Source organism: Protopterus annectens, chromosome 17.part0, assembly GCF_019279795.1.
Source record: "Protopterus annectens isolate FY-2018-M chromosome 17.part0, PAN1.0, whole genome shotgun sequence".
Taxonomy (NCBI): domain Eukaryota; kingdom Metazoa; phylum Chordata; order Ceratodontiformes; family Protopteridae; genus Protopterus; species Protopterus annectens.
Genome location: NC_056751.1, coordinates 543,722,859 through 543,736,260, shown reverse-complemented (window position 1 = coordinate 543,736,260; position 13,402 = coordinate 543,722,859). Strand labels below are relative to the sequence as shown.

General features: G+C 39.0%; 1 protein-coding gene across 1 annotated transcript in view; it reads right to left on the bottom strand.

Moving 5' to 3' along the window:
* The window catches only part of LOC122791457 (mucin-2-like), a 508,385-nt gene that overhangs the window by 398,662 nt on the left and 96,321 nt on the right, over positions 1-13,402 (bottom strand). Inside the window, exon 5 of the mRNA XM_044059202.1 lies at positions 10,747-10,861. Within this exon, the coding sequence (XP_043915137.1) occupies positions 10,747-10,861 (115 nt within the window). The remainder of the gene's footprint in view (positions 1-10,746; positions 10,862-13,402) is intronic.

Sequence of the window (13,402 nt, the reverse complement as noted above, 5' to 3'; positions counted from 1 at the left end):
CACTGAGGACAGAGATCACTTAATAATGACACACATTTGAGTTTCAGACTTTATATCCTTCAGAAAAACCATGCTAACATAAAACCTGTTATTCTAGCAACTTCCTGAGTTTATAAGAGTAACACTTAGAATTTGCCTCTATTTCTTGGCTTTTGCCCCCATTATTTTAGACTTTGTCCAGATTTATTGCACTAAGAGGTTGATAGGTTTAATGGTTGCTGTCAAAATCTTTTCTGAAATAATGTTCTGTCAATCCCATATAAGTCCCAAACACCATGTACACAATTATTGCTCATATCCATGAGGGTTGGGTCTGAAGAAGACTTGTAAGCCAGGCAAGATCCCCTCTCAGCAGCCTGTAGGAGACTGAAAACAGAAAAATAGCCTGTAGGTGATCAGTGTAGAAAAGGTATTCATGCCCTGAATACTCTGGGTGAGAAACCTTTGTAGGTGTTCCAACTGCTGCACATGCCTGATTAGATGTATGACAAAGGGGTCATTGTTTTCAGTGATAGGTCTGATAAGGCCCAAGTAGAGTGATACTATAACTGCTTCGACCTGGATGCCATACCCTTACCTATAAGTTAGGTGACATAGAATGATTTTCTTACTGTCTTAACTACATGTTGATCTAAGGCCAGATTACTGTCTACATATGCTCCCAGATCACTTAATACTGAGTTGACAATGGAGAAATTAACTTGGGTTGAAAGCTTCCCAAAGGGCATTATAATCTATTTTTTGGTATTGAGTTTTAGGCCATGGCTTTGACACTAGTCATTTGTCTGTGTTAAACCCACTTTCAAGATGTTGGTGTCTTTGGGGGGGAATCTATAATCCATCCCAATTTACAGTCATGTGTGAACTTGGTGAGCCAGAGGCCTTGAACTCTGACATTGACTTTCAAGAAGTAGATGTCAAACAGGACCGGGACTGGCATGGAGCCCTGGGATACTCCACTGATGACCAGTATCTTAATGGAGGTGGTATTACTGATCCTGACTTATGGGATCCTGTCTGTGAGCCAGCCAGCAAATCAATGAGTTATGTAAGGATTTATGCATTGTCAATAATGCCGGAGTGGGTTATTGTATCAAATGCCTTCACTAGGTCAACCTATGCTGTATGCACTGGTTTAGCCTCACCATTGTCTTGGTGACCCTCTCAAAGACGTCTTTCAGATTAAGTTGTCATGACCTTCCCTTTACAAAGCCAAACTGACATGGGTACAGTGTCTGTAGGCTGCCAATGTCATTGTTTATCATTTCCATGATAATTCATTCCATAGCTTTGCATATTAGGCTTGTTAGACTGATGAGACTGTAGTTCCCTGGGTTGACTGACATCCCCTCTTATACAGGGGAATGACTGTTGTGGTCTTCCACTCACTTGGAATGTAGCCTGTTTCAAGGCTGTTGCTGAAGAGTACTTCAGGTGGTCCTGATAAGTCATGTTTAGACTGTTCAGGAGGCAACTGGAGATTTTGTCAGGACACATGGAGGTGGTGTTCTTGGCTTTAGCTAATGCTGCCAGTACCTGGTCCTTGATAATAGTTGGAAGGGATTTCAGCTGGTAGAGCTGGGGGGAGATTAGGGGATGAAATGTGGGCTGAACTTATCAACCAGTAGATTTGCTATGTCACCCTGATAAGTGAATGTGGTACCATTCACCACCAGTTCAGCACACTGCTGTGTGCTACCTCTACACTTCCAGACAGAGCTGAAAAAAGCCTTGTGATTGTCCTTAACCTCCAAAGCTATCCTGATCTCTTAGCTGGCCTTGTTGAATTTAATTAGACCTTGTAGTTTCTTGTTTAGTTGTATGACAAAGCACTTGTCTTTGAGGGATTTGCTCTTCCTGACTTTGGCAATGGATTTTCTTCTTTTATTATATACCTTGTTTAGGTGAGGATTCCACCAGTGGGGTTTGTTTTTATTGCCAGTGTTGCATTTATTACTGGTAGGTATGGCAGCCTCTATGCAGCCATTCATTCTGTATCAACAGCCTTTATGATATCAAAAAAGACAGCCTCTACCCATAGATGAAAGAAGCCATACATATACAGAAAGGCAGCCATGTTACATTAATTGTCTGTTCCTCCCCTCCCTTTAACAAAGCCTGCTTGGTTCTCAGATACCAATCTCAGCATTAGGGGATCTAGTCTGACAGCTAAGACTTTGACAAAAATGTCGAGGTCCAAATTAATGAGAGAGATGGGCAGAAGACAACCGAAGAAGGATCTGGATTATCATGCTTGTGGATTGCCATGATAATTGTTTGATTAAGATAGCAGCATGTTTGTGTTTGGATCACCAAAGATAAAGACCTTAGCCAGAGCCCAGATTATGCATTCACCTGCCCATGTATGCAATTCTGTGAGGAGCCCATCAATATCAGGACCCTTGCTTGGTTTTAGGCATACAATGACCTTATCTACTTTTTCGGATGAGATAGGCCTGTCAAGGGCCCTAGAGTCAACCAGAGTGAGTGGGTGAGCTAGTGTCACATTAAAATGCCACACAACCCCAGCCATGGCTGGGACTGAACTAGAAGTTATAGAAACTCCTACATGCCTGGGTGAGATCCCTCCTTTCCATAATAAGATGGCCAGACTCAGATTTAACTGATGATATAAACGCATGAGAAGTGGCTTGTTTGAAGAACAAGGTGAGGCATCCTGGGTCTCTCTTTCTCTCTCTCTCTCTTAAGTCACTAGAATTTATACTTCCCAAGCAGCTCTGCCTTAAAGAGTTCAAGGACCTTGATTTTGATTCAGAGAGCTCCTGTCATGTCCCTCATGTAACTTTTCTCTCCTTCCTCTATTAACCTTCTTTGTACATTCAAAAAGGTTTTTCTCATTCCTCCGTCTGAACCCCTCTGCATCCATTATATCCCCCTTATCTCTAGTTTATACCATTTCCTCTAAGTTATATTGCATGGGGGTACCTCAGTACCTGGGGTTATATTCCCATACAAATCATTCAAAACAATACATTTTTGCTTTTCTTTACCACTGTAGGTGGTCCACAAAAGCAGGCTTATCTCCAGTTTCTGGTCCTTTGATCTTTCAGGTCTAACTTAATGAGGAGTGTAAGTGGTACACAATGAGATAGACTAATATGTTTGAGGTTGATTACACTACTTTGATAGGTTAAATTTCTAGAGAAGGTCAGAACCACCTCTTCCAGGTGCAGTTCTCTCCATATACTGATACAAATATCTTTGAGCACCCAATATTTTATGGCTTCCTGGCTCTGTTTTCCATACAGTTTATCAATTTCCTCATCAAATGGCAGGTTAAAATCCCAAAATAGGATACTAAATGCAGATGGGGTAATCTTAACCTGCCAGATCTTAAGAAGCCCTTCAAAGAAGTTTTTATCATATATGGAGGGTGAATAGATGTTGCCTATGATCCATGCTTTGTTGTTAATTGTGCTGAACCAGATCAACTATCTATTAATCTCACTCATCAAAACTCAGCCTCTTCTCTCCCTCAGGTTTATGATCAGCAACCACTGAATGGTTGGTGACTCTCAGCTGAGTGAAGAACTGTTGGTGATTCCCTGTTGAGTGAGGAAAGAAATCTGATTGTTGAGTGATACTTAAACACACAGTCATTTCTGATAAAAATCAGAACCTGCAAACACTGCAACCACTGTTGGTGACTCCCTGCTCGGTGTTGAAAGTAAATTAAAAAAAATTTTGTCTGTGAGGTACTTAAACTGATACAGCTGTCTTACTTGCTCTATTTTTTTTCTGTTTTAAGAAAGCTGCTTAGTCTTGTGTTTTTGTTCTATGTGGCAGATAGACACTTAAATTATGTAGGCTGCACATTTCACATATGTTTTTCATTGGTTAATTTCTTTCTTGAGTGATATTTAAATACACAGAGTATTTCTTGATGTTTGTATTTTCTGATAAGACTCAAGACCTGCAAAAACTACAAGCACTGCTGGTGACCACCCACCCAGACGCTTGTTTTTAAGCCCACCCTTACTATAAATTGAGCTTTATAAGCTCCTCCAATTATACACTGTTGTTTATATCTTGACTTATTCATTTGCCTTTCATTGTGCTTATTTTGAAAAAAAAAAGTGCATTTTTGCCTGTCATTGTCTGTACTACTGATTTACTTACTACTCTGAATTCATTATCTAGCTAGTTGTTGGATAAAGTAATGTACTTTTACACTATAGCAAGCACTTTTGTGTGCTTTTACATCAACAGGACAAATTTTTCATCTAGTGCCAGTGGGTGGTAGCCTGGTCTGCATAGTTTGGGGGAAATACTAGAGATTCTGCATGTAGTTGTTTTATTGGCTTGAGGGCTTATTAACCAGCTTACCTTGTTTTTAGTGCCTTTATAAATCCTGCACAATTGAGTGGCTCTTGGCTCATTTCTACAAGGCAAACAGCTTTTACTGAATGATCACATTTTTAGAAGATATTTAAAGACACTGCTGTATCTGTATCTTTACGTTTGTTTGTGGTAGCGTTTCACTCTGGACACTCTTAATGGGCTTTAACATTAAGAAGACTGGGATTATTCATCTAGTGGCAGTAAGTATTTACCTGGTCTATCTGAGTTGGGAAGTACCCAAAAGGGCTCTAAGTGTAGTCATTGCCAGAGGGCTCAGTAGTTGGTTTTCTTTATTTCCAGTGTTGATATAAATTTGGAACATTTGCATGGAGCTGTCATATTGCCCAGTACAGATGAAAACATCTGGAAACATTGCTTATTTTCATTACACTGTGAAAGTTTATCATGCTAGTTACCTTATTATGGTACACAAGACTATTGCTGCTCAGAGAGCATCTGATATGGCACTGAGCAGCATTGCTGGTGATTAGCTGCAGGTGATACCAGGTAAGTACCTTTTCCTCATCCAGTTGCAAACACCCTCCACTTCTATCCTTTGAAGTACGTATTAGGACCTGCAACTAGGGATGGGGCACTTTATTGCTATCTCTGCATCCAGCTTGGTGGACAAGGGTATCCTGAGGCAATGTACAATTGCTTTATATACACTGACAACCACTCAATTCTCGAACAGACAAATCATATGTTAGAGAGGTAGTTAACCATTGACACTGGAGGCTAGACTCTCACATACAGAATGAGAAAGCAACAAACAGGTTGTCAGCAACTCACACACATCACTCACTGCACCCACAAAGGACCACACACATAGACACACATATGCAGAGGTGCTCACATGTAACTTACCCAAACCTCAAAGGCCTCTTAAGTGAAGTTTTCAGAAACTCTGCATGCACACAAACAAGACAATTCCAATTGCAACACATAAAGCCACATCTTATTGTGCCTCAACTACCAAGCCCATAAGGAGACGCACTCCACGACTCAATATTTTGGTCATAGGAGACTCCATTGTGAGACACAATGATGTCTCTCTTACCAGGCTGGATAAGGGGAAGCTTACAGTTAGTTGCCTGTCAGGGGTCACAATTCGCCAGATCACACAAGCACTCAAGTCACTTACCCCTAAGTATCAGTATGACTCAGTCATAGTCCATGTGGGCATGAATGACTTGAGATGCACCTCTTTGAACCATATGATGATAGACATGATTGAGCTCTCAGAATATGTGTTACAGGCAGGTATGAGCCTAGCACTGAGCAGCATTCTCCCATCTCCAAGGATGATGCCATAATACCAACAGAAAATAATCAATTTTAACAATTGGCTTAATTACTGGTGTAATTCCAAAGGGTTCTGATACTTGTCAGCCTGGGAGGACATGGTTGCCAGGCCACACTGTGATTGTGTCAAGGGCAGCTCATGCTTAATGAATTTGGTGGATTTCTTTGAGAAAGTCACTATGGCCATGGATGATAGTAAAATAGTACATACCACCTACCACAGCCTGGCCAAGGCATTTGACACAATTCCCCACTCAGGTATTATAAATAAACTCAGAAAAGTGGGCATAAATCCAGATCCCTGCATCACCAGATGGTTAATCAATTGGCTCATGGAAGAGGACACATGTTGTTAAAGTGGGTAAATCCAGATTCAGCAAGAGGCCAGTTACTAGTGGTGTGCCAAAGGGCTCACTGCTGGGACCACTCCAGTTTGGAATATACTTCCCCGAAGTCAAGGCTAACATGGAAGGCCTCTGGATGACAGTTTGCTGAAGACTGCAAGCTGTGGCTAATCATTGAACTCCCCCAAAGGTGTAGATGTCCTTCAAGAGGGTCTAGATCAGACAAATGAATGGTGCAAAAACCATGGCCTAAAACTAAATGCGGAAAAATGCTTTATCATACCCTTTGGGAAGTCAAATGCCTCTATAAATTACAACATTAATAGCACAGCCCTAAGCATTGACTCAGAGATGAGAGATCTAGGTACACACTTAGACTGTAGCCTGTACTTTGACCGCCATGTATCCACAGTGGTGAGGAAGTCCTTTTATGTGGCACAACTTATAAGTAAATGTATGGCATCCAGAGCCTAGGAAATTATAGTCCCGCTGTACTCAGCCCTCATTAGACCAATAATTGAGTATAATGCGTCATTTGTCATGCACTTGACTAGGCACTTACAGCAGCTGGAGTGACCTCAGAGGTTCCTCAAAGAAAATACAGGTTGTAAACAACATGAACTATGCAGATAGAATAAAAGTCCTATCCCTTTACTCTGTCTTCCTCCAACTGTTAAGCAGTGACTTAAGCCTGACCTACAAGGCACTCACAAATCCAGTCCTGATGGAGCTGTTACACATCTGTAAATCAAACAGCATAAAGGTCACCCGATCTAGGGATCTAAACTTAGTCAGTGACTCAGACAAAACATGCTGGAGAGAAAGATATGTCTCTCAGCGATGGTGCCTTCTTTGGAACAAGCTTCTAGTTCATATTAAGGAGACTCCGTCTGTGGCACTCTTCAAATGCAGTTTGTATCAATGGATGGAGAAATTTCAAATTTACACCTGGGGTAGCATCTATGTCCCTTATGGACAGGGTCAATCTGTAAGATACTCAATGCACAGGCACAAATCTATACCATCCTCTTGCACCTAGGGGCAAAAATTATTATATCGGTTAGGCTTGTAAGGCCCTTAAGCCTTTAGCCTAGTAATCTCCTATGAACCTATGATATACCTAAGATCTAAATTTATGGGCTTCCATTACCTTAAATTTTGTTTCCTGCAACCAAACTATTTAGGCTCTCTCCGTTCTGATCCACTGGAGTATTCTGGTTCTGTGTAATGAGTTGGGAGTTTCCATCCATGTTCCTTGAAAGAAACCTCTACCTTTAATTTTAATCTTGTACTTTCTGCTAAAATAGTTCCATCTACATTCAAACATGCAGTAATACTCTGTCTCCCAAAAGTAATCAGCCACAAAACATCTGAAAATTATTGACCTATACCAAATATAAACTGTTTTGCAGATATACTAGAAAAACTCAACTGCAATCAAAATTCTATGGCATTTGAATTAATATGACATCTTTTCATATAGACAGCATGGTTTTAGACCTAAATACAATACAATAACAGACATTGTCTCCCACGCAAAAACATTATATACAGATATGCAAACAAAATGTTAACTGGAATCATTTTCACTGACCTGAAAAGGACATTTGGGTATACTGATTATTCCTTCTTAACTCAGAAGTTAATGATATGTATGAAGTATGCAAATGCAAATGCTTCTCCAGTTACTTATATGACAAAACTCTCCTTATTAACATTTTATTCCCATCACACTGAGACATCTATCTGTCAGTGCATCAAGGCATAAGGGCTTCTCTGGTTATCTTTCAAAACTTAAATGTGTCTTACCAAGAACAGCATAACAACACAGGAATTGAGTAACATAGTACAAATAGACCACTCAAATTGTTTTATTTATTTATTGACATTTGTTAACCGGGTTAGTCCAACTGGGATTTTGTCCCATTTTCAGTGGAGACCCGAGGAGAAAAGCTCCAGTACAATAAAACATTACAGTAGTAGACAAGCACAGCAAACAGAATAGAAATAAAACTAGCATTACAGTAATAAATAATAGAAAAACAACACTAACAACAGTTAAATGACAGCAAACATTTTTTTTTTCCTCTCAAGATACTATGTAACTGTACTAGTGAGGCAGAGTGTGACAAGGATCAATTGAGAGTGATTCCAATGTGGGGGAGGAGAGAACTGTGTAGGGTCATAGCAGGAACTAACTATAAAAAATGTTAAAGGTTAAATACAAACAGATTTAAAGTTATGCTTCTAGGTATAATTAAGGGCTAGCATAGGCTGAACAATTATACTGAGTCACTCTACATCCACAACCATTCCACACTGTTACTTAAAAGAAATCTTCAGCTGTTACTCTAGATGAAAACATTACATTTCTACCTAGCAGAAAGTTTGACACAAAAAGTACTTTGTCTGCTAAATGCCGCACACAAAATATCCCACCTGCTCTTTAAGGAAGTAGAGAGATTATAGCCATTAATGCATTATTTCCAAGGCGGGAATGCACCCTACCAGTATTAGCCTTTCATTTTATCAGGGCACAGATATTCTTCGCAAAACAGAATATTAACATTTATCAATTTTAGTCTACACTACTGCCTAACCATTAAAAAAATGAGGCTGGTTACTGAGCTCTGCCAGAGCATACTCATTGCTAAATACACTGACATTTCAATTCATCAATGATAGTCATTGTCCTCAACATAATAAACAAACTAAAGTTTAAAAATAACGCACACATACTCTCATACACACACACACACACACACACACACACACACACACACACACACACACACACACACACACACACACACACATACACACACACACATACACAGTTAGAATCCAAAAGAGCAATAAACTACAAAACACCCTAACATCTATTTTTACTAATGTCCTAACAAATGCTATGACTACTAATGACTTTGTATTTCAGAATCCTTTCAGCAAAGCATCTTTCTCAGTTATCATACTAGTTTAGCAATTATATATAATTTAGTCATTATTTCATGCCTACTTTTATTTCCAATCATCTTCATATCGGTTCCTGTCTTCTGCTATGTGTTGACAAATTTGTTCCTAACACTGTGTTAATATTCATTATATATGGAATACCTCTTGAAGTCAAATCATTGCTTCCCCAAATTGATGATTTTGGTTTCTGTATACAGTGTCAAGTATCCATGCAACATCACAAAAAAACTGAATGAGTGCACAACAACTGCATATAGACATTATAATGCTACTGTTCACAGGTTATGTAATGCAAAAGTGCACAATGTAATCATAATGCACACAGACGGTGTAATGCTACTGTGCTCAGGCAATGTAATGCTACTGTACACAATATAATACTACTGTGAACAGATAATGTGAACAGACGATGCAATGCTGCTGTGAAAAGATAATGTGAACAGACAATGTAATGCTACTGTCCACAATATAATACTACTGTGAACAGATAATGTAATGCTACTGTACACAATATAATACTGTGAACAGATAATGTGAACAGACAATGTAATGCTATTGTACACAATACAATACTATTGTGAACAGATAATGTAATGCTATGTGAACAGACAATGTAATGCTACAGTACACAATATAATACTACTGTGAACAGATAATTTAATGCTACTGTGAACAGACAATGTAATGCTACTGTACACAATATAATACTACTGTGAACAGATAATGTACTGCTACTGTGAACAATGTAATGCTACTGTACACAATATAATACTACTGTGAGCAAATAATGTAATGCTACTGTACACAGTATAATACTACTGTGAACAGATATTGTAATGTTACTGTGAACAGACAATGTAATGTTACTGCTCACAATGTAATACAACTGCACAAAGATGGTGTAATGCTACTGAGCATAGACAACATAATGTCTCTGCTCATATATGGTGTAATGCTACTGCACACAGTATAATACTACTGTGCACAGGCAATGTAATGCTACTGTACACAATATAATACTACTGTGACCAATAATGTAATGTTACTGTACACAGTATAATACTACTGTGAACAGATAATGTAATGCCATTGTACATAATATAATACTACTGTGAACAGATAATGTGAACAGACAATGTAATGCTACTGTACACAATATAATACTACTGTGAGCAGACAATGTAATGCTACTGTGAGCTGACAATGTAATGGTACTCTGCATAGGTGGTGTAATGCTACTACACACAGGCAATGTGAAGCTACTGCACATAGCCAATGTAATATTGCTTGAAAACCTGATTCAAATTTTCTATGCACTGTTACCTGTGAGTAGACTAATTCAAAGTTTCCTACATATTTTGTATCTCTGCTTGTTCATGGTCTTGTATCTTCATTTGAAAATTGTTTCTTTCTTGACCTATTGTTCTTCCATAAGCTTAAAGGGTTTGTGATGATGCCAAATTTAATGTGAAGTATGCAAAAAGGTTTGATTATTTTGAGCCGTAGTGGTTTAAATCATGCCTGAAAATGGTCCTCAGACCAGTGTATTTACTCATCTAACAAATACAAATAGATGAATTTAATCAATAAATACTGTTAAAACATGATATGATCATTAGACAGAGAGAGAGAGAGAGAGACAGAGAAATAAAAATAAGTGATAATGTAGATAGATAGATAGATAGATAGATAGATAGATAGATAGATAGATAGATAGATAGACTGACAGGGAGGTAAAGGAGATAGCAGAAATATTTCTTACCATAGCTGCATCATTCATGTTCCACTTAAAAAGTATGCCCAGTTTTGATTTAACATTGATGTATGCATTATTTTTCTCGATCATAATTCCAGACTGGCTGTATGGCAGCTGAATCCTAGAAAATATTTTAGTAGTTAGCTGTTGTCATTCACAAAGATTGTTAACTATACTATGCTGTTATAAAAATAATGCTAATCGTATTTCTTTTGACTAAAAAACTTTAGAAACATATGTAAACAATTTAATCAAACTAGAAGTAGAACATTGTACAACAGAATAAGCATTCATGAAAACAGTAGCATATATTGAAAAATCATTTTGCCATTTATAATGTTGCACTTTAGATTGTTTATATATTTTAATGTCTTATAATTTTGTAGTAACCTTGATTTATTTATAACTGATCACAGTTTATTTTTCAGATGTTTTTTCACTTTATCTGCTCTGACATGCCATTTTCTCTGTACTGTGAGTTTTCTGGGAGTTAATCCAATAACAAAGCCATGTCCTTAGTGGCATTTTATTCTGCTATAATGGAAAACTCCCTAAAAGAGTCTACTGAATTTAAGGAACTAGCTTCAGCCAATGGTGCTGAGTGATGTATTCAAAACAAATTAAGCTGATACCTTATGCAATCCTGTCAAATGTACAGAAAGCAGTTAAAAGCATACTGTGTAGTGAGCATTGGCTAACCCAGGTTACTGCTGATAGGAAAAGTTATAAGTGCTGGCTAGGCAGTATTTTATTTGCAGTATAGAGTGCATATATAATTAAATAAAAATATTTTAAGTTTATGTGCAGGATATCACAAGAAGCTAATCAACAGAGGAGAGCTTCCATTATTTTACGTAAACAATAATGCCCAACAGGGTGTGTGTTAACGTGTAATTAACGCCAACCCAGGGGTGTTATGAGTTCCACCACCTAATGTTTCAAACTTTCTGTAGTATATGTTAATGGTGTTGGAGAAAGCATTTTACTTCAAAAATCTTTCTTTTTCTTTCAGCTGCTCCCATTAGGGGTCGCCACAGTGGATCATCTGTTTCCATTTCTTCCTGTCCTCTGCACCTTGCTCTGTCACACCAATGACCTGCATGTTCTCTCTCACTGCATCCATAAACCTTATCTTAGGCCTTCCTCTTTTCCTCTTATCTGGCAGATCCATCTTTAGCATTCTTCTCCCAATATACCCAGCATTCCTCCTCAGCACATATCCAAACCAATGCAATCATCAGTGCCAACATCTCCAACCCATATAACATAGCTGGTCTCACTGCCATCTTGTAGACCTTCCCTTTAACTCTTACTGATACTTGTCTGTCACAAATCACTCCTGATACTCTTCTCCACCCACTCCACCCTGCCTGTACTCTCTTCTTCACCTCTCGTCCACATTTACCATTACTCTGACCTGCTGATCCCAGCTATTTAAATTCATCCACATTCACCAGCTCTACTCCCTGTATGCTCCCCATTTCTATGTCCTCCTTCTCAATCACACACATATATTCTGTTTTAGTCCTGCTGGCCTTCATTCCTCTCCTCTCTAAAGCATATTTCCACTTCTCCAGGGTCTCCTCAACCCGGTCCTTTTCCCTACTCTCACTACAGATCACAATGTCATCTGCATACATTATAGTCCATGGGGACTCCTGTCTGATCTCATCTGTCAACCTGTCCATCACCACTGCAAATAAGAAAGGGCTCAGAGCTGATCCTTGATGTAATCTCAGCTCCACCTTGAATGCATCCATCACCCCTACCACAGACCTCACCACTGTCACACAGCCCTTGTACATATCCTGTACCACTCTTACCTACTTCTCTGCCACTCCTGACTTCCTCATACAATACCACAACTCCTCTCTAGGCACCCTGTCATATGCTTTCTCTAAGTCCACTAAGACACAATGCAAATATTTCTGACCCTCTCTATACTTCTCCATTAACACCCTCAGAGCAAACATCACATCTGTAGTGCTCTTTCCCAGCTCACTGATCATCACCTCCCTTCTTAACCTAGCTTTCACTGCTCTTTCTCATAACTTCATGCTGTGGCTGTTCAATTTTATCCCTCTGTAGTTACTACAGCTCTGCACATCACCTTTATTCTTAAAAATTGGTAGAACTACACTTCGTCTCCACTCCTCAGGCATTCTCGCACTTTCCAAGATTTCATTAAACAATCTGGTTAAAAACTCCACTGCCATCTCTCCTAAACACCTCTATGCTTCCACGGGTAGGTCATGTGGATCAACAGCCTGTCCATTCTTCATCCTCTTCATAGCTGCCCTTACTTCCTCCTTGCTAATCCATTGCACTTCCTGATTCACTATCTCCACATCATCCATCCTTCTCTCTCTCTCTCTCATTCTCTTCATTCATCATCCCCTCAAAGTACTCTTTCTATCTGCTCAACTATCTCTACTCAGTTGTGAGTACATCTCCCCCATTATCTTTTATCACCTTAACCTGCTGCACATCTTTCCAAGCTCTGTCTCTCTCTATCTAGCTAATCAGTGCAGGTCCATTTCTCCCTTCTTAGTGTCCAGCCTTTCATGCAACTTGCCACATGCCTTATCCTTAGCCTTTGTGACCTCTCTCTTCACCATACACCTCATTTCCTTGTACTCCTGACTACTTTCTTCATCTGTCT